This window comes from Gambusia affinis, linkage group LG21 (genome assembly GCF_019740435.1).
Source record: "Gambusia affinis linkage group LG21, SWU_Gaff_1.0, whole genome shotgun sequence".
NCBI lineage: Eukaryota > Metazoa > Chordata > Actinopteri > Cyprinodontiformes > Poeciliidae > Gambusia > Gambusia affinis.
In genome coordinates this window covers 7,507,208-7,533,052 of record NC_057888.1, presented here as the reverse complement: position 1 = coordinate 7,533,052, position 25,845 = coordinate 7,507,208, and the positions used below count along the sequence as shown (strand labels likewise).

The 25,845-nt window shown below is 37.1% G+C and overlaps 2 protein-coding genes across 4 annotated transcripts in view; one reads left to right on the top strand and one right to left on the bottom strand.

The window, feature by feature from the left end:
- Positions 1-92: 92 nt before the first annotated feature.
- vps41 (VPS41 subunit of HOPS complex) lies at positions 93-20,208 on the bottom strand. The gene is made up of 28 exons (XM_044104271.1): positions 19,996-20,208; positions 19,676-19,714; positions 15,250-15,357; positions 13,715-13,792; positions 10,934-11,008; positions 10,036-10,098; positions 9,409-9,474; positions 6,718-6,837; positions 6,495-6,641; positions 6,347-6,413; positions 5,592-5,689; positions 5,380-5,509; positions 5,130-5,245; positions 4,925-5,043; positions 4,158-4,239; positions 3,982-4,074; positions 3,759-3,886; positions 3,529-3,673; positions 2,767-2,808; positions 2,629-2,679; positions 2,407-2,544; positions 2,265-2,319; positions 2,056-2,196; positions 1,820-1,956; positions 734-833; positions 607-651; positions 450-529; positions 93-363 (listed from the first exon to the last, which is right to left on the bottom strand). Exons 1-28 carry the CDS (start codon positions 20,014-20,016, stop codon positions 283-285), a joined length of 2,565 nt encoding a protein of 854 aa, XP_043960206.1. The 5' UTR covers positions 20,017-20,208; the 3' UTR covers positions 93-282.
- Positions 20,209-20,966: 758 nt separating this feature from the next.
- The window catches only part of pou6f2 (POU class 6 homeobox 2), a 94,435-nt gene continuing 89,556 nt past the window's right edge, over positions 20,967-25,845 (top strand). Inside the window, exons 1-2 of one of the 3 annotated variants that reach the window (XM_044104265.1) lie at positions 20,967-21,103; positions 21,841-21,942. The gene's annotated coding sequence lies outside the window, so the exon portion shown is untranslated. Of the gene's footprint in view, positions 21,114-21,840; positions 21,943-25,845 lie in introns of all 3 variants that reach the window. The other 2 variants (XM_044104270.1, XM_044104267.1) reach the window with 2 other exon arrangements.

Sequence of the window (25,845 nt, the reverse complement as noted above, 5' to 3'; positions counted from 1 at the left end):
GTTCTGCATCTCAGACAAAGTCTCCAGTCTGTGTTAATTTTATCCTGCTCAGGATTTAGTTACCTGCCGAACAATCAGATCCAAACTGAAGACAGAGTTTGAATGATTTTATTCTTCTTCAGCAAATAACATTAGTGGGAAGCAAAACAAAGCACATCATTTTACACTTGTTATAGTTAAATATACAGCAACTGAGGGAAAAGGGATTTTTATTGATCAATGCATCGAGAAGAAAAGAAGAAAAAGAGAAACAGGATCAATAGTTGCACGCGCCTAAAGCTGTTACTTTTTCATCTCAAGTATTCCGCTTCCAGGTCCTCGCCTCTTTGCACTGCAGATGTTACAAAACTGCAACCCAGGAATCTGAGAAGGAAAGTTAGAGATGAAAAAAAAAGAACTGAAAGAAAAACAAATAATGATATAATGCAAACTTAACAGATTCCACCTACAGTTCCTGAAGATGGTAAACACTCCTTGTGAAACATGTGTCTGCAGTGAAACACCACCACACTGAACGTCTGGGCCATATCTGAAACACAGACAGAAATCCAGGCTAGACAAACAATGTTAGCACAGCTGGATGCAGCTGCAACAGCGTCCCGTTACCTGAGGGTAATATGGCGCTGTGACACGACTCACAGATGTTCCCTTCTAAAACAACAAAACAGAAACAGTATTTTTATGAGTTTAGTTTAACGTCCATTATCTCCACTTCATCAGTATAAAGACCCACCATCGACCCGGACTCCTCTCATCTGTGTCCGATGCATCTTCTTGAGCAAGGAGAGCGAATCGGCCACAAGAATCTTTTTACATCCTTCCCGAAGAAGAATCTTAGACATGGGTGAAAGAAAAGCTGATTTAAAGATTATTACATTAAGAAATATCTCTTATGAAATTTCTGATTTGGATCAATCAGAATATATTAATTAAAAACAAACTCAAAGCAAACTTACTTCTGGATTGAACTTCTTTTTTAATCAAAATTTATATAAATATTTACTGCACCAGCTGTAGTAACAGTTTGTAAAAATATTCAAATGCCTTGAGCTTTTTTATTTTTTCCATTTTTCCATGTTAAAACCACAAATGTCAGTGTGTTTTATGTTCTCTGGTACTTGTGCGCAAATTGGAGTGCTATGTGTTGTAAATAGATTCCACTTACATGTCATTTATTTTGGGTATAAATAAACTGTTCTTTTTATTTTTTAATAAGTTTTCTTCGGCTGTTCTTTTTAAAGATGTTAGTGTTTAAGAAGCAAATAAAAGACAAAACAGCTGATCAGATGAGATGCAAAACTAAAGGTTTGGGTCTCTACACTAAATGTAGAGAAAACCAAATACTGGACATCACCCTGAACACACCATTCCCATTGTGAAGCAAAGCGGTGGCAGCATCACGCTGCAGGAATGGAACAAAGAAGCTGGTCAAAGTCGACAGGATGATAGATTGAGTTAAATTCAGGTAGAAACTGATAGAGGCAGTAAAAGACTGGAGACCTCCATATCCAGGTAAAGCTGGTGAAGATATACTGCACAAAACTAACAGCTGTAGCTGTAGCAGAACGTGGTTTTTAAAAAATGTAGGTCACACATTTTAGATTTTTATATAGTAATCCAGTGCTTGGTGGTCATCCACCACATAAATCCTGATATAATTGAGTCTGTGATGGTAACATGATAAAATATGAAAAAGTCTGAATAGTTTCGTAATGGATCAGATAAGAAAGTGTATATTGAATCATAGACAATGTTTGAACATTCATTCATTCTTTTTTTTTTTGCAAAGAAGATTAGATGAAGCAAAAACTGGACAAACCTGGAGGTTGTAGTCATGGAGAATTTTCACCAGTGAGTCTCTCAGGTTTGGGATCTCCATCCCCTCCTTTATGCGTTTGATGAGCAGAATGGGATCCACATGAGTGCCAATGTTATTGAGGAGGCCAGTGATGAAAGCTGGAAATCAAAAACACACCATGAGAAGAAATGAATCCGTTGAGATGGTAAAAAGGTGATTAAAGCTTCTATTAGAGCAGTGGAGATGAGACGTCTTACGTGGCTTGTCGATAGAGTAAGATATGAGATCCTCCCACAGCTCTGCGTCATCCTGCTCCTTAGCAAACTCTATAGCTTTGTCCACATCCCCCAGCTCTTCCATGATCATCTGGAGGGCTCGTTTACAGTTCCCCATCCTGCCTGCGAGCAACAGAGCAGATTAGTTTTCTCATTTCCAACAACAAACATGTTCATCCGTCAATACTCACTGAGCAGGAAGACAGTCTCCTCTACAAAGTTCCTCTGCTGGCAAATCTCAAGAGCCTGAGCAAAAAAGTCAAAATAAGATGAGGTTATGAACTGTTTTTTGCTAACTTCACTAACTTTAACATGTTCCAGGGAAGGGCGCACCTTTTCAAGAGGGCAGTGGGTGCTATCCCTCAGAAAAGGCAGGAGGTTTGGTCGGTCGTACTCTGCATACAGACCGATCTGTCTCTCATGGTACTTCTGGCCTTTGTGGTGATCCCGCTTGAACAGTTTATGGAGGTACTGGGATGCGGAAAGAGCGACGAAACCTTTACTTTCTGATTAAAGTTTGATCCTTCAGACTTCAACAGTTAAAAATCAACTTACCACATGCAGCAGCTCAGGCCTTCCATCTAGCTCCACCACCACCTTGTCCATCTGTTAGAAGAAATAAGGAAGAAGACGTCAGCAGAGGGCGCACTTCGGTAAAGAACAAAAGGATTCAAAACCGCCAAGTGGACTTACAGATATCTTGTCTTCGTTGTCGAGTAGCATATCAACAGCTTTCTAGCAACATAAGATTATACATTACGTGAACAGAACTGTATGCAAAGTTTCTGAGAAATAATAAAGTTACAACATAAAACATTTCCTAACAGTTTCCACTCCTAATGTGACATATATCCTGTACCTGAAAGGAAAACAAATCAGTTTGCTGGAAAAATGTGAATAAGCTGCAATAATTTGGTTGTATGAGCATGCACTCCTTGAAACTCATACTCACCTATAAAATTCAACTCCCACAAAGTACAGTGACAATTTAGTGATTTTTAATTTTAAGAAAATGTCTCTTGTTGATTGTTGTAACACACAGAGCACGACAGGCATTTTTTGGAACCTCTGTAAACAAAATTCTCTCATCTTGATATTGCTTTTGGAGAACATTTTTGTTATATCACTGTTGTCCCATATTTCCTTCAGTTTTTATTACAAGCTATGTTTTTTAAACCCTTCTTTTAGCTGATATCTTCGCTCAGTAAAGTTATTTAGAACCTTACTAACCTATCTGCACAGAATGGATTTAGCTAAAGGATTCAAAAAGAAATGTTTCAACCAAGCTTTAGTTTAAACATGTCCAAACTAATTCACGCAGCTTATCACAACTTATATAGATATCTAAGGTAAGTTGGGCAAGATGCATCTTAAAATAAAAGTGGAAAGGTTACAATAAACAGTTGATGTGCACACATTTTTAGATCTGATTAGATATCAGCTTTGTTGTCTCACCTCTTTGTCAAACTCCATCAGGAGGACAATCTTGTCCTCGATGGAGGAGAACAGGTTGTGTTTGTGGATCAGCTGATAGACATCCTTATGCCTCAGCCTAAGGTAGATTTCCAAGGCTCTGTCATAGCGCTGGTCATAAGTGTACCTGAGGTGGCATCACAAACCAAATGGAAAAGTATTAAGAATTTTAGCTAAACGTCTAAAATGATGGATGTGTTAGGGTCACTCACAGTTCGGCCAACGTGGTGAGCAGCGTGCTGTTGGTGGGATCCTTCTTTAGGTGATCGTTGACGGCCTGAACAATGGCCATGTTGTTGTAAAGTTCTCCGGGCCATTCCCGGATCAGTGTAGCAAAACCCTTTTTGAGAAAAGAAAGAAGAAATAGAGAGTAAATAAGTGATCACTGAAATGCATCATTTTACAATGAAATAACCATAAAAGAAGACAAAGCACCTCATAATCAGTTTTTAGAAAGTCGTGCAAGATCATTTCATAAATGGCCGGTCTTAGACGCAGATCTCCTCTCGGTAGATACTGACTGATAGCCTGAGGGTAAAGGAGAGGTTAAATATGAAGATGATAGTAACTTAAAAAAATGTTTTGGTTTGTTTGAAATAAATCAGTGGAACCTTCAGCTGTCCAATGGTTTTAAACCTGTACACCTCATTCTCCCACAACTCCATGTTTTTCCCAAGAACCTTCTGACATTTTCTGCAAGTGAAAGCACAAGCAAAACCTTTCATACCCACAACAATAACCAGAAAATATTGTAGGTCATGATATACAGATTCATTCTGAAAAATGCCAAGCCTCAATAGAATCTCCATTTCAAATAAAAAGCTAGATGGAAACTTGAAAACAGTTTGATGTTCCACGTTTTGATGTTTGCCAGGTGAATCAGGCAAACTTCAAGCACCACATATTACCGCCAAAGGCCCAGATCTTATTTTAGCTAATTTGTATGAGGTTATCATTTTAAGTTTAGTTTAGTCTTTATCCAGACATTGGGCCAAATATCCAATTAGACAACAACAATTACAGTAGCTTACGTATATATCTGTGTATAATTTCTACACTATAAACTTGTGCATCCAACTTTTGCTTTTAAAAATCAGTGAAGATTTATGTCCATAATTATTCCACTTTGGAAAAAGAACATCTTTGGCACTTCAATGAAACAAATCAGAGAACAAAAACCCCCTGATAATGTAATGTTTAAATCTTTAGTAAATATACCCAAATTAGCTCTCTTTAAGTAAAAACATTTAGATTCAGATTGTTTTGATTAAACTGGCAAAATCTGTCTAAATTTCTCTCTTTAGAATATATTTTTGCATTTGAAATAACACGCTTGTTTCTATCTCCAGTGTAAACCTGAAACAAACTCAGTACCGACCTGGCAGCAGCATCATAGTCTCCGTTCTCTACTAAGTGATTGATGTAAGCCATCCCTATTTTCTGAACATCGTGCCTCTTGATGTTTTTGAAGCTGATCTCTGCAGCCATCAGCGCCTCCTGTCTCCAACAAAGATGCCGAATTAAACTCTTGACATTCCTTTTTAACCTTTAGCAGCCTTTGGGTAAAGTTCAGCAACACAAACCTCATATTTCTTCTTCTCCAGCAGCCAATCGATGTGGTCGTCCTGGTCTCGCTCTTTAGCCACAACGATGTCTTTGGGACTGATGATGTAGAAGAGTGACTCTCCCTCTGAATGCTCTGTTAATGAAAATACATTTATGGCTCTGCGTGCAGAGCATTACCGCTGACATTTGGTGGTCGAAGTATAATAAAATCAGACTGCAGAAGAAGGCAGGGTGACATTTCTCCCAGGGCGAGTTTGATGTTCTCACCGAGGCGGTAATCCCTGCACTCGTTGTCCTGGTAGAAGCGAACACTCAGAGCATCTGAGGAGATCTCTTCGCAGCTTTCGGGGAGAGGCTGGATGATGTCGAGACGAGGCCGTGCACGATCCTCTTCATCCTGCATGCAGACGTAACGGGTTATCCTCCTAATCCTCTCTGTCTTTATGGTCTGTTAATGCACACATGTGGTATAGCTTTACCATCTGGTTCATGGGGTCCTGCACAAAAAACAGGGTGACGAGCTGATCCGCCAGAGGCGCCAAACCACAGATGAAGAACTCCGTCTCAAATGCAGACACTGGAAGGAGCCAAATGTTAGGAGTTACATTTAGGGTGCGAAATGTTAAATATTTCAATTCTTTGATACCTTTTCCTTGATTCTATCTAATAATTAATACTAAACCTTAGCTTTATTATTACCTTTAGAATGATCAATTGACAGAATAAAATTAAAAACAATAAAAGATAAATAAATATCAGATCATTTGAAGATATAGATATATTATATCTATATATCTTAGTGTACACAAAACCAAAAATAATGTAATAAATAAAACCCAAACATAATGTTTAGTTTTTTGTTAGAAAACTAAACTACAACAAAAGAAAACAAAAAGAAAGAAATATCTTTTTGTAGAGGCAAAATAAATAGGGCCGTTTTCATTACCACCAAGCTACACGATTACAAGAAAAGTACTTTATGGATGTGATAAATACATTTCAATATAAATGTATTCTTGACACTGAAATTGTAATTGTTCTTCATTAGTTTAGTTGCATTAATTGTATAATCAACAACAACCAGACATAAATGCATCCACTAATTTCTGTACTCTTAATTCTGAAAAAGAAGGACAATTTCTAAATCACACAGAACTGGTGAGAAATGTTAGGTGAACCTCTGTAAAACTTCAGCAGATATAGTATTTGCTCAATTGCTGCATGGTTCATTTACCTATTTCCACATAGCGATTGGGCAGATCCCTCATTTCAGTAGGATTTCGCTCTTTCACTGCACAAATCTGAGGAGAAACAACAAGACGATGTTTACACATGCAGCTGGTAGTGTCTGAAATAAGTTCTGAAATGAACAAGAAGCAGACCTTGATGGAAGTTCCCCAGCCGACGATGAGAGAAGTGTCGTCTTTCCAGCACAGGCTGCAGGGGTACATGTCGGGCCGCAGACTCACGTTATCCCGCAGCACATTGGTGATCCGCTGCTTGGTGCTGAAGTCATAGATTTTTACTCCCTGGAAAACATTTTTCCAACATAAGCATCCTTGCAGTTATCACAGGAGGCTTGAGGTTGGTGAAGCTGTTGCTCACCAAGTTGTTGGCCCAGGCTATCAGGTTGGCTCTCCACTTCACGTTAGTGATTGTTCCCTCTCCTTCATGCAGGACCAGCATCTTCCAGCGATTCAGCCAGTTTCTTTCATACAGGAGCAACTTAAAGGAGAAAAGCAGGTGTAGAGTCTTACTGGACAGTGGCTGTAAAACTATTCATACCTACTGGACCTTTCCACATTTTGACAATGAACCTTTCTTTGGATTTTAATGAAATTTTATGTGATTAATCCACATAAAGTAGCAAGTAACATGTTATCTGTTCTGCACAGGACATCATTTTTTACAAGGACCATTTCCAGGAGGACAAATAAACAAATTTTCCAGTGCTGCCAAAAGATTTTGGTCTGGACTTTGACTAGGATATTTTAACGCATGACTATGCATTGACTATATCAAAAGAAAAAGCTCTTCTAAGTAATAATTTCTTTGAAACTAACATTTCCCTGTTACTTCAGCGCAGAAATCAGATTTCAGGATTTACCAGCTTCAAATCTGCCTGAAAAACAAAACTTTCTTCCCTCCACGATGTTGTTCTTTCCATCCTCTTTCCTTCACTTTGGCAGGATTGCAGTTATCACGTACTCTTGATTGAGGAGTATTGAGTTTGTTGTTCAAAGCTTGAGATTTTACAATCTTACGCCTGGCCTGCTGCTGTTTATTGTTCTATGCCAAATTTCTGAGGCCTTCACAAAACATTTACACTGAGAACCAGCAACACACTGACCAGAGGTTGCACTAGACTTTTTAGTGGTTCGTCATTTTGACTGACAGAGGACAAAAAAACAAAATCCAGTCAATCTTTTTTTTTACCTGTCACTTTTAAAAACAATAATGACATTCAATTCACATCGTGTCATCACACAACAAGCAGATGTGTGATGACAGTGGTTTTTTTCCACTGTGACAAAAACCACTGACTGTGGCCCCAATAACTACACATACACAATGACATGAAATGATTGGAATAAAATTATGAACGATTTTCTTGCTGTGACCTGAACATACAGTCTCACAACTTCCTCCCCTGTTTCAAAAAAATAGACAGAAAATAGATGGTTAACACAACCCCTAACACTGACACTATTAACTAATTTTATGCGTTTTTAAGGCAGCTGATTTTAGTAATTGGTATTAAGAGTGTTTTTAATTCTAAAAAGCTTCATTTTATTTACATATCTGAATTAAGTATCATTTTGTTTTGGTCTATCACATAAAATCTCAAAATACATTAAAAAAATAGTAGTAACAGTATTATCAAAAGTGGAAGTTTTGATAGAGGTTGTGACTTCAACCTCTAGAGCGCAGTAATGCAGTGGAACCTACAGAGGGCAGTAGATTAACAGCATATTGCACTGATGCAACAGTAGCTCACCCTGTTAAGTACCACTAGAAGTCTCATAAATTCAATTCAAACTGTACATAATGACATAAAACCTGCTTTTTCCTTTTTGTGTGCAGACTTAATTTCACTCAAGAGTATTTTGGCACAAGGAAAATTAAGACAGATTGTTCATTCGACTCCAGTGAAGCAGGACAAGCTTCAAGTTCACTGATGGAAGAAGTCATTCTGGACGCACATATGGGTTGACAAATTTTGCAAGCAGACTATGTGGAAGCCATAAAGGCAGTGTTGGAAATGTGTTGCATTAAAGGCATGATTTCACATCTCTCATAATGATGCCAACTGCTTCTTTTGGCTGCACACCATTTATTGGGGACAATGAGATAGGTATAGAATGAAGAATATTTAAAAATCAGCATCTGTGTTATTATAGATGGAATTCATAGCCTCATGTCGGATTCATCTCCTGCACAGTCTCCACATTGTCGGCATCCTAACTGTATAAAGTTGGACAAAAAGCTCCTCCCTCCCCCGCCAGCCTAAAGAGGTGCAGATTTGTTCCCAAAGAGGTAGAATTCGCTCTAATTCAGCATTTGGGCTATGTTGATAAACAGTTTGCTCTACAAAGAGATGATACGACAAAAGAACTGGGGAGACAAAATTGAATTTCCTTTGACAGGATCTGGCGCCCGTTGAAGCTTATTGATTTTCATCCAAGGCACCTTGTGGAGGCCTTCACAACATGGAAAGGAGAGGAATCAGCAGCAATTGAAGGAAAATGGCAAAGTATTGCTAATAATGGAGTTTTACGGAGAAAGTTTTCCTTACACTGCTGTGTAAATGTCAGCGCACCTTATTTATGACGTGAGATCAAAGCTGTATTGTACTATATCCATTTTTAATAGGCATATGTTTTTTCTGAGGAGGAAGAAATCAAATCTAATGTTCAAATTTATCTCACCCTATACATGTCTTCCAAAGACAACCCTAAGACTATGTAGCCTCTTTATAATAGCATCTATTTGCTGCGCTCGTAAAGCGTTGCTTTTGAAACACTGCGGAGAGAATAGCACTTTGTGAAAATGGGCGGCTGTGGCGAGAGCACTCCAGCAAAGAGACAGAAAAGTAAGAGCCTTTCACACTAGACAAAAGGCCCGAGTTCTGCTTTCCCAGCCAGGCCAAAGTCACTTCGTTTTTTTTTTTATGGGAATCGGTTTCACCCGGACGCAATCAGGAAGGAATTATTACGGCAGAAAAATTTCTATAAACGCTGAAAACTGTATGTAATGACCGCTTTGTGGGAGGGGGAAAGTACGGTTTAAACCTACCTTGTTGCCCCCGGTGACAAACTGCTTGTAGTTTGATCTGCTGAACTGAGGGTGTAAAGCAACAACCTGCAAAATGAAAAGAGATTTTACCATCACTAACATTCACTGCTTTTCCCTCTGAGCTTAAGACTTTACAAACACAAACTTTAACATATTTAATAACGTTTTGTAAGACTGATCAACACAAAGTTGTGCATTTTTTGAAAAAGTACAGAGAAAATAATACATGGTCTGTAAAATGTTTTACAAAAACAAATAAAAAATATATATTTGTGTGCATTACCATTCAGCATCGTAAATAAAAGAACCTGCCTAAGAAGTCACCTAAATATTAAAAAGTGTTCACGTGTGTAATATAATGATCTAAATCCACTTAAGACTTCAAAATAGCTGGACTTCAAATGTCTGCTGGAGCACTGCATCCAACCTCAGACCATTTATCAAAGTTTTATTCTCAATAAACAACACAATTTTAATACTTTTTCCAGTGAAAATTATGCATTTTATTCTGCAAAAACTATGACTATATTCTGTAAAATATTATAGTCATATTGCCTAGACCTAAGCTTGGGGTGTGAATACTTTTGCAAGATGATAAAAGAAGTTACAAGGGGGGCAAAAACATACTTTGACAGGACAGTCGAAGCTCTCATGGAAGCCCTCTCTTGTGTAGAGGCCGAACACTTGAACCTGGAACAGAGATGAGCCAGCAGAAACACAAACGCAGAGGTGAATTACTGAACGCTTCTCCTTTAATTGCTGTCTCTGCAACTATCCAAGGCCAGCGGGGAAAAAAGTGGTTGGAAAAGAGTGTGATTGGTGCCCTGTTCTTCCTTTGGGTCACCAATTAGTGGAGAAGCTGATTTTTTTACACCCTGAAGGCTTTAGAAGTCCTAATCTTGGACTTGACCACTGCTTCAGTTTGCTACAGTAGGCCATCTGAGCATGTTTCTCCCAAGACTGAGGAATATTATAAAACTTAGATGCTCTCTACTTTTTCGCATTGATGATTACGGATTAAGTTAAATTTCAAAGGATTAACAGCAAACTGAATTACTGGCGGTGAACAACTGTTGTTGCATCTGCTTTAATTGTCTGCTGCATTTTTTTTATGCGACAAGATCTTGTTTTTGCTGAAAGTAGGGGGACAGCGCCATATCACAGAGCATATCTTGACTGCATCCATGAAGGGTAGTGATAATGATGGAAAGAGACAAGATAACAGCAAGAACATGGAGATGACACCCATGGAAGGGCTGATGGCTGACTGACAGATCAACGCATCAGCGTGCAAGCCTTTAAACTGCTCTTCAAAATTCTGCGACAAAAATTTATGTGCGGATCTGCGTGGAGATAAAACTCCAGGTTAATGCTCTAAATGTGGAAGAATTGTCTCCAAACTTTCAGATCATTAACATAAAGTTTGAGGCTGATAAGAGGAGCTTAAAGATGGAAAACGACTGATTGGAAAGAAGCTGTAGGACCAAGAATGTGCAGCCTGCACTGATGGACAGATGGATCTCACCTTCCCGTCCTCAGAGCAGATGCCCACATTTTCCCCGCTTTCATCCAGGCTGATCTGGTTGATCTTCACTGAACTCTGCAGACGGCAAAAATAGCATTTCTGAGAGGCCATGAAATTTCAGTACAACCAACTAAATGTTTCTGGTTTTAATCACCATAAAAATAAAGAAATTAGTATATAAGTAACCTAAGGAAGCTTTGTGATTTGTTCACTAATAATGCTTTTAGATTACAAAAACAAGTCCAAAGTTATAGACTGTAAGTGTTCAAAACAAACTTCCAGAAAACTGTAACACAGCTGAAACACTGACTTCCTTTAAATCTCAACTAAAAACCCACTTGTTTAGAGTTGTATTTGAAACGTAATCAGTTGCAAGTTTATTGACGGAATCTGACTTGATATTGTTTTTATTGTTGATTCTATGTTGCATTGTATTTTTGTGTTTGATTTGATGTAAAGCACTTTGAAATGCCTTGCTGCTGAAATGTGCTATACAAATAAAGTTTGATGATGATGATGATGATGATGATGATATTGTTATTGCTTTGCACTATTTAGAGCATTACTATATTGTGATTGCACAAACATTTGATTTACCGTAACAGCATCAGACTGTTTTTTACGTGTTTATTGAATCGAGGAAAGGTTCCCCTCCACTATGTGATATAAATGTTGCACTACATGTTACCACGTCACTGACTTTACCTCGGGGAAAATAATAAAACAGCTGTTTATTCATTTTGGGAGTGAACAGAGTTGTCAGAACGCTGGTTTGTAATCTATTAATAAAGTTTGACTGACCTATCTGACTGTTTTGTTGACATTCCCTTTAGCGCAGCTCTATTTAATGGATGCATAACGTAACCACAACCTCTACTGTAGCGTCTATTCTATGCGCCTTATAATGCGGTGCGCCTTGTATATGAAAAAAGTTTTAAAATAGGTCATTCATTGAAGGTGCGCCTTATAGTGCGGAAAATACGGTAATAAAAAAACATCTTCTCTCTATTATGTTTATCAAACGAAACAGACTAAAAATGTTTAATTTATTTCCCTGATTGACACCCAACTCTCAAAAGCTTTATGGTAAATGTGGGTTTTATATGGTAAACTGTAACAGAGTTAGGCAAAGTCCTAAGTATTTGAAGCACATCTCCACACAATTAACTAGAACAACATTGGAAATGCTATGAGGGAAATTATTAATTAACCCGATTCTGAAAAAACCTTAAATGATCTCACATTTTAAAATGTTTCACATAACCATCACATGTATATCAGGAAAACATTTAACTGTGATAGCATGACTGAATATTATAATAATGACACTGACTAGAAATAACTCAAATTCTCCTGACTCTTTAGCAGCTTTAGCATCTAATCCACTAAAAATATACGAGAAGTGTCGGCATCAACGGCAGTGAAAGATACCCAACAGGTCAAAAACATTATAGGATTTGCATTCACAGCACTAGAAAAATAATTTGCTATTGAGTCTTGCATCCCAGACATCCCTTCTAATTGTAAACATTAATGCTGCGATAACGACGGATTTAATCTATTGCATTTATGAGGTACAAATAGTTCATTTTGACTCTTTTAAGTCAAAGTTGTAAAGAGCCAATGTGATTGGGCTAAAATGTCACACAGGCTTCCCAGGAACAGATAAAATACAAATTCATAAAACTTGGATTACATATTACTTCACAAAGTTCTTTGGCATGTGAATAATATTGCACGCATCAATATTGCAATGGTGATATATTGTTCCGTACTAAAAGGCATTGAGAATGCTTCAGTTTCTCTATACCCTGGTTCTCAAAGCTGCATGTTGTAAATGTTTCTTTGCTTTAACACATCTGTTTCAGATTAACAAAAATCTGTTAATCAGCCAGTAAATAAAATCATAAGCTGCTATCTAGGCTCTCTGTAAAAGAGGTTTATGATTTCAATTGGACTTCCTGGTTAAATAAATGCACACTAAAGACTTTTCTAAAGTGACGGCTGCAAAAATTTTGACAAAATAGGCTTTGTATGAACTGTGATTAGCTTTTTACAAATGGAGTAGATTTAACGTGGCAGAATTTTTCCGTCTAGCCTTTAAGTCACCAAGACAATCTGAATTTCTTTCTCTTTATACAAGCCGAGAATATAAAAGGACTTGTAGCGCCCTCCAGTATTTAAAGGCGTCCCTGTAAAAGGTGTACAAAAACCTTAAACCAGCTGTTGTTATGGCGACTCTGTGACCCTAGATGTCACTTTAACTGCTGCTTATAGCTCCAACAGCAAGCCTTTGAGATTCCCTCATCTTCTTACTCACAGTGCGTGCCTGCAAAATGTTCCTTTTAACCAGTTCCAGTTAAACTTTTATGATTGTGCCTTGGACTGTAGATATGAGCAGATTTACTTCTCAGCTGGCAGATATGTGCTGTTGCTCCCATTTTGGGCCCCTGTACCTCCCTTCAAATGACTGAGTTAAGGATTACTCATGAAAACTCCGTTGATGCTCTGATCAACCTATAAAAATTACAAACAACTTTTTAGGTTACAGTTTAACTAAAAATTATGCATACTCCTGGTAGGTTTATTTTTTTACATTCTCTCAAAAGATAATAAAACTATATGAAACTTGTAAAAAAGGGCATGCCAAAAATGATCTGTGCCATTTGTAATAATCAATGGAAAAAATTTATTGGCATCACAGTGATCAAACACTTCCAATGATTGTTGATTGCTAAAATACAACATGGCAAAACATATAACGTATAACTTCATACTCACAACATCATATTTCTGAGTGGCATTTCCTTGAATGTCCAGCAGGAAAACCTTTCCGAAATGAGTTCCTAGAGCAAGAAACTGAAAAAAAAAGACAAAAAGTGAGTTGAACAAGGAGATATTTAACAATTTTAAGAAGAAAAAAAAGTTGGCTGTGGGAAAGGATAAAAAATATTTCCTGGAACGTGGTCATAGTGGGGATTGGGTGGGCTTGGAGGCAAAGCTGTGAAATTGCAGGGAGTGGAAAAGCCCTATTTATTAAAGCAGACAGTGTGAAATGGCATTTCCCCCCCTCAAATTAAAATGCTTAAGCATAATAAATGCACTCTACATGCTCCTCTTGCAACCCAATCACCTTCTTTTCCAGGATTGACTCATTTCTTCTCCTGAGCAGCAACTGGTTTCTGTGTTTTAAGGCTTCAGCAGGGACGCATGAGTCCATATGGCTGTGGATGTGTGGGTGTGTGCGTGCAGATCCACGGGGACAAAAAAAAATTACAGAAACCGGGGGGCTTCTAGCATTAGATTAAGTGTGTGTTCTTCCAGCCTGGCCCCTGCTGCATGCTGTCTCCTAATCCCCCTCCCTTCCTGAGCAGCATGTGGATGTGCGGCGAGCCCACCATGCTTCAGTGCAGTCTATAATGAAATGCTTATATTTACAGGCACAGCTGAGCATGTCAGACAGAGCCCCCTGCAATCTCCCCAAATAAAATAACCAAAAATAAATAAATAAAAGGTTCAGCCTTGTGAGGCGGAGCGACTTTTAAAGGGATTTATCAGGATGGGAATTGTTCAAATGAAATTCCAATTCAGACACTTAAAATATGAGGCAACATAAGGCGGTGTGTGCTGCCGCTGGCTTTGGAGGGTGTAGGGGGTTGTCACGGGGACCACACATGTAGCCGGACGGCTAAAGGTACACAAACACAAAAATTACAACAAAAAAAACAAACAAAAAAAAAAAAACAGTTGGATCCAATTTATGATTTAAGAAATGCAGTGTTTCTTTGTGGCTACTTTAGGTGCAGGAAACACACACAAAAAGGCCTGGATCCTCAAAGCAGAAATAAATAAATGAAAATCAATTGTTGTTAATAAAACATCAGGTGAGGAGACGTAACTGGGCTTGACTTTTGCTCTGCTCAGGCGTGAGGGTGTGCTGGTGGTGCCACGACGGCTAAACATCACGCCAAGAGTGGCTCTCTTAAAAAAAATAAAAAATAGAAAGAAAGAAAAAAAAAATCTTACATTCAGCAGAGAGTAAGGGAGGAGTGAAAAATATGAAAGAAGTGGGAAAAAAACAGAGGAAAAGACAATGGTGCCTTCTGATGCACCTCCCTGAGAGGGACAAAGCAAGGAGGCTAGGTGAGAAAAGAATGGCCTGCCTCAACAGATTCAGCAAGAAGGGACGAAAACCAACTTTGAAGATGGCATCTCTCAAATGTACGCGTAAACAGAAAAAAAAATAAAAATCCCCCCCAGAGATGATTGGACTTGAAACTGAAACACTCTTGTGGGCGGTGGATTATCACCCTTACCTTGTCGTGGACGGTCATACAGCTGGCTGCATCGGACTGGAGGATTTCAGACACCCCGTTGGAGAGCCTCTCGTACTTCAGCTTGGGCTCCTCCTCACTGTCCTCCTCCTGGTGGAGACAGGAGATGGGTTCTCACCAAAACATGTTTTTAAAAGGTAGTCATTACTACGGGGTCACCTCTAAAACTTCTGAGAGCTTTCTTGGAAAATGGCCCATCATGCAGTGAGATGGAATATACAACGCGTCCCCCATTTAGTATTTTGTGTTGAAAACAAAGATAAGTCAGAAGACGCTGCAGAAAACAGGACTTGAAGATACTTTCTTGAAAGCTAGGCAGGAATGATAAATACTTACCGTACTTATAAGTAGGGCTGAAACAGTTAATCGGGTTAATCGTAATGAACTGATTATTGAAATAATCATCAACTAATTAATCATTTACCTGAGTATACAGAATCTAAAAAAGGTAATTTTCTGAAAGAAAAACATGCAGAGAGCAGTAATCAAGCCAATATATACAAAAACATGTACCGTATACGTTTTGCACTTAACATAATAAATGTGTTCTATATATATATGTTCTACCCAAAACTCCATCTAGTTTGAATTCTATAAAAACACACACTTCATGTTAAACCCTTCTGTCATAGCTCAGGCTGAATGTTTAAGGTCACTGTCCTGAGGAAGTGTGAATCTCCACCCCAGTCTCAAGTCTCACGAAGTCACTAAAAGAGTTTCTTCCAAAATTGTCCTGTTTTCAGCTCCAGCAGCTCAGATCAGCTTTCCTGGAATAAATTCATTCACACAGCATAATGGAGCCAAATCAGATTTCACCAAATATTTAGGGTAATTCATGGTGTTACATAATAGTGACAGAAACAACCATGTTTACTTGGTTATTTCTGGGTTGCATAAGGTTTATGTAAGTTTTTTTTAACACCAAAATTAAAGTTTAATTTTACTACTGCAGACTGCATTACATCTCACAATTGTTATAATTTAAAGCCATTTTAAAGAAAGAATTACCAATAATTAGCTATGAGCATTTGATATTACTATAATGAATCCAGAGTCCAGATTTTATCATAAATACAATTAGACCATGTTTGGATTTTAAATACTTTTGTTTCGGAACACAAATGTAGTAAAAATTTTATCTAGAATTTTTAAGTGAAAAATGAATCTGTTAAGTTAACAATTCATTTCTACAATTCATTTCTCAACATAATATAAATAAATAATTTCTAAACTGTCCTCAAATCTTGGTGACTTGCATTTACTTATTTTCATGAACGGATTGTTGTCATTTTGAAAACATCAATGTCAAACAGTAGTTAGTAGCCACTGAAATCAGTGAAATGGTTGGAATGTAAGGCAGGAAAGTTTAGTTTTAGTGTCTGTACAAGCATAGTAGAAAGAAAAAAAAGTATACATTCAGAAACATTTGTTTTCTTTGTTTTAACAAAGGAAACAATACATAATATGTAAGGAGAGGCCATGTTATCATTTAGCAGGAAAAAATACGGTGGCTGACAGGTGCAAACACGTAAGAAACGGCAAAACACTGCAAACACATGAATGATGCAAACTCCTTACCACACAAACACAGAAAAACAAATGTAATAGAAAAAAAAACTGCAAACATATAAAATACAATACATTTAACACAGCATGTTATTTTCCTTACTTTTTCACAGATATTTTTATTCACCATAAGAGAATCAGCAAAAGTAAAGTATAATATGTTCCCTCACTATAATCAACAGCAAGTACCACTGTATTACCGTAAATCAATACGTTTTTAAAGGATAGTGTGCACACATCTGCTTTTGCTTTAATTTGCATGAAATGCTTTATGAAAAAGAATCATCTCTCTTTTCTTGGTACTGCTCGTCCCCAGTGAAATACATGCATTTATTGTTTTCATAAGACAAACTTAAGGTATTCTACTGTGTTACACTTTCCAGCATGAGTCCACATTGGAGGCCGGTCACAGCTTGAATATTACTCATAATTCAGTTTATAACCAATGCTGCACAGTCTGTGGTTGCCCAGAGGGTGCATCAACTCAAAACATTGTCTGCCATTATGTGCTTCTGGCTTGGAGGTGGGGGACAATAGCGTGGAAAAAATGTTATTTTCAAAAACAATCCTTCCCCACTCAACAACGCCATATCTAGGCTATTTCCTGTGTATTCTGGTTGTGAGATTTCTGATGCGAGGGCATTTGTCACGGATTTCAAAGGCGTATCAAACAACAAAGGCAAACTTCATCCCCACAGAGAAAATACCCATTTTAAAAGTTTTGCTATCTCTTGTAAGTTGCTTTTTGTTTTTGTCAACTAAAGAACTGGGTTTTGTGTTGTAATCGTTTATGCTGCTTTTTTGCACAACATGCTGAACCGTTTAATGTGACGGCGTCAAGGATAACATTCTACCTGAAGCATAAAACAGGACAGAAGGATTACACTCGACAAAGATTGAGGCGATAATTACTTCAATATCAAGAAAATAATGTGGCATGTAGCTAACCATCCAGCTGTGTTAAATATAACATGCAAGTTTGGACAGCAAATAGATTCAGAAGTAATACTTTCAAGTGTAATGTAAAACAGAAGTGACCCCAAATCCACCGTCTTCACAAGAAGATGCAGAGATCTAAAAACTTCTGGCTCAACCAGACTCCCAAAGTGGAGTCAGGTTGAGCCAGAAGGAGCCAGAAGGAGCCAGAAGGAGCCAGAAGGAGCCAGAAGGAGAAGGACAAAGATCTGGTGAGGTGAAGACTCCAGCAAAACCTGAAATACTTTATTAACATACCAATAAAATTTGGCTTCTGGTCATCGCAAAACCCTAAACAGTTTGTATTCAAATTTAAAAAATTTTACAACAGAAAATAAATCACGCAATCTGACAGGCTGACTAATCACCATACAAGGGGATAGAGTGTGCTTTCACACCTCATAGTAGATTTGGTTCAACTAGGAACCAAAATTGCAACTTTTCTTGCATTTTCAGCAGTTGCGGTTCGCTTTGACAGTGCAATGTCAAACAGTGTTCGCTTTTTTTGGTCCACATAATAATTCGATTGTCCACTCATACCTTCCCAAACAAACTGGACTTTCTAGGCAAACAAACCAGAGTTTGAGTAAAGTGGACTAAACAGATATGGTGTGAATGCACTCTAAATTGGTTTAAGAGTTTATCACTTTAAATGAGGTGATTTCAAGAAGAAATCACATCCCATATCTAAAAGTAGTTCTTTCTCAATGATGCACAAGAAAATGCAAACAAGTCAAAGTTACAAGCAGAAATCACAGGGACTCTAAAAATATTAATTTCATAGTAAAAAGTAAATAGAAACCATTAAAAATGTATATATTTCCTTTTCCTATAAATAAACTCCATCCCACAGAAAAAGTATATATTTACCTCTTGTTGCAAAATTTGATGTTTATTCATAAAAATAGAGATAAAATTGTTGTTCTTTGAAAACAAGTAACAAATTTCCTAAAGTAGCTATTTATCAAAATTTATAAAATGTCTTTTCAAAAGGGGATGTGACATTTGAGGTTTTGATCACATTTTTTTTAGCTGGCCTGAGAGCAAAATGGCTCTTCAGAATATAATACATTTTCAGTCAGACTTAAAATAAGGAGAATTTGAAAATGAACTAAAAGAATTTCTCTCTGACTTTACAGTGGATAAGACACTGGAAAATGTATCTGTGTTACACACAGTTTATAATATGTAATTGCTGCATTCAAAAGCAGCATTTATTAAAGCCGGTTTTATATTTTATGCAGAAACAGCAACATAAATTGGATCAAATATTCCACATAATTTATGGATTTCCATGCTTTTCTTCAGCTCACTGTGACTTGCTTGAGAGAAACGTACATAACCGACCTCTAATAATTTATTTTAGCTCTGCTTCCCGTGCAGAAACTGAAAAATCAGCTTCCTCCCTGGCTCCCGTGTAGAAGTCATGTTTTATTTAGTCCGTGTGTGATTCTCCGGAGCACAGGTGTACTGTAACATGCCAAAGTTCAGTCATAATGTTGAAAGATCTGGAAAACCATCTGTAATTCATGACTGTTTGACACCTCTCAAACTCTGACAAAGATCCTTCGGGGATCAAGCTGTGTTGATGTATTACAGTCCTTTCAGCGGACACAGAGCTTTATACAAGTTAAAAATCATCCAGGCTTGACAGAACTATGCACACCCCTCTGACGCTAACAATATGTTGTTGATGCATTTCTGTGCCGACATACTGGTGCAACTGCATGACATTTCTGCCTTGTGTTGTTTTTTCCCTCTCTATAAGCTTACCTTCATACCAAACTACTCAAACTCATTTCCCCTGCTTCTCTTTTTGAAAGAGAAAGAAAGCATCAGTACAAAATGATGTAATGACGAGCTTTACCTCAGATTCATCTGTGAATTCCCCACTCTGCTTCCTTTCCTGGAAAATAAAAACACATAGAGTTTCTTTAAACAAACAAACTTTTCAGTGCCAGATCGGATGATAAATACTTGTGATTGTGGTCTAAATTTGAGAGAATTACAGAAATCTCGCAATAGCATAGCTACTGCTTCTCAGGTATGTATCTTACGTACTCCAAATTAAATAACTAACTAACTGAACATTCCTTAAAAGGTCAACCTGCCATTTTAATAGAATAAACTCCGTAATGAAATTATAAAACTGTACATTAATATATCAAAATTAGCCTGTTAGCTTACCTGCTCCTCCACTTCCGCCATTGTGATGACAAATAGCGTTATGTCCAATCGTTATTTTATCTCAAAACGTTAAATACATATTAGCTAAGAGTGGAAAATAATGGTTCATGAAGAAAGCATTCAATATACCGTACAACACGATAATGTTTGTTGTCGAAGCTTCTTGGTCATCGGTGAAATCACATGACTGATTTCAGACCGCTAAGTCTTATGGGTATCGGAGTCTTACGTTGGAGAAACAACAATAACTGCAGCAAATTTGTGGATGACGCGCCAAATATTTAGTAGGGGCTAAGAGATTTTCCGTTTCGTTTCCATTGTTGTTTATTTTAACCTCTAAGCTTTTAAAGCTATACTATTCATGTTTTCAAAGAAGGCAAGTTTTGCCTTTAATGTTCTGGTCATTTTTTTTTTTTTTTTCAAAGAATGGTACACCAATAATGGTTTCAACCATCTTGAAATGGTCCAAAAAGACATGGCTATGTAACTAGTGAGATGATGCCTCTTTTCACTAACACAAAAAAGCTTGACAATTTTATTCTCATAGTTTTTGCCTTTTTTGTTGATTGCTGCTCCCTTTAATTGTTTTCAGTTTTAGCAAATTTAACTGGTTTAGGTAAATAAGATTAAACGTTCTTTCCCAGTCGGGATTAAATCATTTCTATTTGCTACATGCCTGAATAAAAGCAATTTTGAAGAAAAAAATGTAAAGAAACTTTTCCCCGTCTTGGTTGTCCTTAAGAGGCTTAATGTGACATTCATGAGCAATATAACCGCACATTATGCTGTTCAGGAAAGAGATGGCTTCTATGTTACAGATATGTACATGTTGGGGTAAGTAGTGTGCACATCAATCTCAAAGTTACATGTAAATTTGGATCCCCGGGTCAGTAAACAATTTTGTACGAGGGTTAGGGTTTAACTAATAATGTCCGCTTAGCCTTAGACCTTCTTTCAGGGTCTAGTCGGACCCTGACAGTGTTGTAGTGTGTCCGCCATCCAGAAGACGGCGCCACTGGTGTTGCTTAAGCGGAGCCACCCAGTTGGTACAGAAACAAATATGGCGCACCACCCAAAAAAAGGAAAACGAAAAGGTCGGCGGATTCCGGTATGGGGAAGTATGGGACGGAAAAAAATGCACTTTTTCGGTTCTATTTTGAAATAGAAATACTCGACAACCTACTTAAGTTATCACCTTAATAGCAATGAGCTAGCAGCGCAGCGTCAATGAACTTGTTTAGACTAACTCATTAATTGATAACTTACATTCTTAGCCCAAATCATTGTGGAAAAACAAGAGGAAAGATATCACATCTAATCTGTATGACATTTATCCATGTCATACAGTTTAAAAGACAATTTTCACAAATGCTATGGAAGTAAGAAAGTAGACCAGGAAGTTGTCTTTAAAAGTGTGAAACCTAAAAATACTATCAAGCTTGGTGGCAGTGGCAACATGCTGTGGTACAACCTGCGGTTCAAAACCACTTCATTATAAGAACATCTAACTTGTAATAACTATTACAGAGACATTTTTGATACTTATGCATGTATTTTGTATACGGTATGTTTTGAATTTATTTTAATATTACACTCTGAATACCATAGAGTAAAAAGTCTTGACGTAGAAATTCCAAGAAACTACTAAAGCAACTTCTGATCTATATAAGCGGTTTTTTTTAACTTTCTTTCCTCAAAACCCAAACACTTTCCTGACTTTGTCATACATTTTCACAAAGAAACAACATCAAATTAACTTAATCCTGTCTCAATGTCCAAACAAGTTCAGAGATCTTTTAATGTAAGTTATAATATTCCTTGACGCTACTTTATGCATATTTGCAGACATTCCTGAGAAAGATGTTGAAAGGACCCTTCAGATATTGGTCGACTCGCGCGGCTCCTTTGTCATGCCGCTGACAGCCGTAGTCCAGATGAATGCCAAAGGTATGATTTGCCTCTTCTTTATTGAGATTGTCTCACACCTCCGTCTTGCTTCATCCATCCTCAAGAGAATCCTAATGTACTGATACCGAGGGGGAATATATTTTTTTTCTGTACAATCTGCTTAGCAATGATTTATTGATTGCTCCTTCCACCCTTACGAAGAATTACCGATCCTTTTTGGGAAATCACATTTTCACACCTTTCATGAGTGTGTATGTGGCACAGGTCTCCAGAGGCAATGAGAGAGGGAGGGGGGGAAACTGACTTTGAGGAGCAGCTATGCTCGAATCTGTGGTGTCGCCCCTCAGCTGCCAGTGGTTAATGGTTTTCTTCTGTGATTCTCTGATTTTCTTCCCGCTAATCACTATTTGCAGTATTTGGTGAGTAAGTATCACCTGATTTGATATGTATTCATTCCTTCTCCAAACCATGAAAGCACACCATTCACTCATAATGATCACAGGCTAGCCCCTCTAAGGCATAAGCAGCTCATAAACAAAAAAGGAAAATAATAAAAAACAACCCTTGCCCACATAGGAGGAGTCATATTAGTGGACTGAAAGCTTTGATGCTCCAGAATGTCAGCTCCACGGATCGATCTAGCACAAAAACACACACGCACACCTGACCAATCAGAGGCGCCTATCTGTTGTGGACCTGCTGGGCACGGCGGTTTACAAGCTTCAAAGAGCTCCTTTTAATACACTGCTTTGATAGCCCTCAGCCTTCACTGGCCCCGCTGACTATCCACTGGGGAGCGTTTTAGCTTTAGTGGGGGAGAGAGGCATAGCTGTTGATCATATTAACAAGCTTTAAAAAATAAAATAAAATAAAAAAGTATCACCTAAAGTTTTGGGGTATTTTCAACATTTAACTTTTAATCTAAGAATGGATAAAGAGAAATTGAAGCAACTAATTTTAACAATATTTTAAAAAGATTCATCTTTGTGTTTACATTTCTGAAATTAATAGTCGTATATTCACATGCATGAGGACGTTTAGTGACATTAGTACATCTCTATGCAAGGATCAATTCAAATTTAGCAAGAGATAGAGAAACAGTTTGGTTAATAACCCTAAGGGGGAGACAAACTATCATCTACCAAATCCCATTAAGCATCAGCATCTAACCCAGTGCAGCGAATTCACATAGATATAAAATAATTGGGCTGTCATATTTTGGTTGTTATTTGTGTTTGTTATCATAAAAAAAGCCAGAATTAAGTTTTTTAGATGCATTTCAGATTTTTTCATTTGTCATCATTATCTTGTTTTGACATTTTGAGGTGAATTACTGCATGTAGGATGAGACCTTGGTAGAAAAAACATCAATATGTTTTCTCTTTTTGACATACACGTAAAATGTTTTGGAGCTTTAAATTACTTGCACATAAAAGTGGATAAAAAATAATGAAAATACTCAAAATATTTTTTTATATTTAAGTAATATGTAATAATATGTACACATTAGCACATTCCAGCAAACAAGATTAAAAAAATATAAAAACATAAATATTAATTATTTGCTTTTTAGCTGTAATTAATTAGCCCTGCCAGTTACTGATCTCTTGATGTACACTAAGATCTAGAGGAGCAAGTTGCTCATAAAAAATTAAAAAGGCAACCACTCAAAAAGTTGTAATAGGTTACAATATGTCTAATATGATAGTCAGAAAGTTAAGAGTGCATCTGTTTATAAGTCCTTTTTAATTTGCTAGTGAATTACAGCTTTATGCTGGTTCTCATCATATAAGGGATCAAGAGTCAGTGGATTATCTTTTCAATTGCAGAGCATTATATTATTTTAGTCTCATAAGTAAAAGAAATAAAAAAAAATTGTTGAAGAAGGAGGGTAGAATCTGAATTGGAGAAACTTTCATTATTTCCAAGTTTAAGAGTAGCTCAACCATCAAATGATAAATAAAACAAAATACTTTGCTCAAATTCAGCTTCATAACTTTAACTTCTTACTGCAAAATCTTCATGTTGATTTTTATTTTACAGATATTATGATCTCACACAGCAAGATTAAAAAATCGTCTTTGAAAAAAATCAAGCAAAGAAAATAACTTTCTTTTATTAATGGAGTTGTGCAGTTTTAAATACAACAGAATATATCTAGAACAGCTATAAAAGTATTTTCTTTACATGTTTGGTTTTAAACAAAAATTCCCCATTTAGTTCCTTTCAGCTCGAGGAAGTTGATAAGACCACCAGCACTTAGCAGAGATATCTGATGACTCTCAGAACCCCACTAACTACTGATTCTGCTGCCTGTCAGGGTATGAAGAGGGGGGCGTTGAGTGTTTTTTCTTGTTCCTGCAACCTGTTCTTGCGTTGTGGCCACCCTGATCCAACAGAGAGGAAATGAGACAGACCTTGTCCCCCATTATTGCTTAATTGTGACATAGTAAGAGTCATACTCAATTAACTGTTTTACATTTTGTCACACTGCAGCAACAAACTTAAACATTGGTATTTCTTTGTGGTAGGTCAGCAAAGCATAGTGCATAATTGTGATGTGGAAGAAAAATTAGAAGTGGTTTACAGTTTACTTTCAAATAAAAACGGGTAAAGAGCGGTGTGCATTTGAATGCAGTCTATACCCCTTAATTAAATCATGTACAACCAATTACCTTCAAATGACACCTAATTAACAGAGTCTGCTTGTGTATAATATGATCTCAGTATAAATCCAGCTATGAGGGGCTCAGAGGTTTGTAAAGAAATTTGAGTCACGAGACATAGAAGAATAAAACTGTGGAGATGTTTAAAGCAGGGCACCATAACAGGCATTGAGTAATGGCCAAACCATTGTGAAATCAAAGAAAGTGCCACTGCAAACCTACAAAGACAGTTTTTTATTACTTTATTTAACCAGGAAATATCCACTGAGATTTAAAATTTGGCTTACAAGGTGTCCTGGGCACAATAAAATCAGTTCAGAACAGAACATACTAAAAAAATGATCACACTATAAATAAACATCAGAGGGCACTAAACTATAAGGAAAACTAAAACAAGTCCAGTGACTTATATGTTTGACTATTTAAAGTGTTTAGTAACTGTTTTAAACTCAGTCAAAAAACCTAGTTCCTTCAAATAAAGCTGATTTTGGAGCAGAAGCAGAGAATCTGCAAGAAGTTTTTCTCCAAATTGTATGAACCCTTGGTACTACTGGCAATAGAAACAGGTTTTGCAAGCAAAACTAATAAGCACCTGTATTCCATCAAACATGCAGGATGTTAGAAATTAAGGTAAAAGGTCAAGAATAGCTTTCCAAGTGAGGATATGTGCACTGACAAAATAGTTAAACTTCTAAGGTCTGTGATGAATCTCAAAGCTTTCTGTGATTAAACACTGTGTGGAGGTTTTTATATATACTGCGTCTCTATAGTCAAGCAGTCAATAGAAGTTGTTCATTTCTTCATCTGAAAAGAGAGACAGGACTTCATTTGGAAGAAAAAACTATCTTTAACCCTAATGTTTTTTTCTACTGACTGTTTCAGAGAGAATTATCAATTAAAGTAACCATCTACCTACTGAGTGCGGTTCTACTGAACTCTACTCTGAACCAACTTTAAAAAATTACTCTAATTTGTTACAGCTAATTTTATTAGTTTTGTTCAAGCTATTCTGATTTCAGAATTATTCAAATCACAATTATAGCGTGAGCAAAACTAATAAAAGTAGCTGTAATAAATTTGAGTAATCTTTTTATGGTGGTTTAAAGATAATTTTTTTTCAGTGTATGTGGTTCAGGTCGTTTTCCTTTATTTACATTTGCATAACATGACAACTTTAAAAATTTACTTGGATAACTTAATTTGGTAACTTGCAAACACTGTTGAGTTTTACAAATGGTGGGCTAACTTGTTTAAATTACAAGTTCAAATTCTTGTA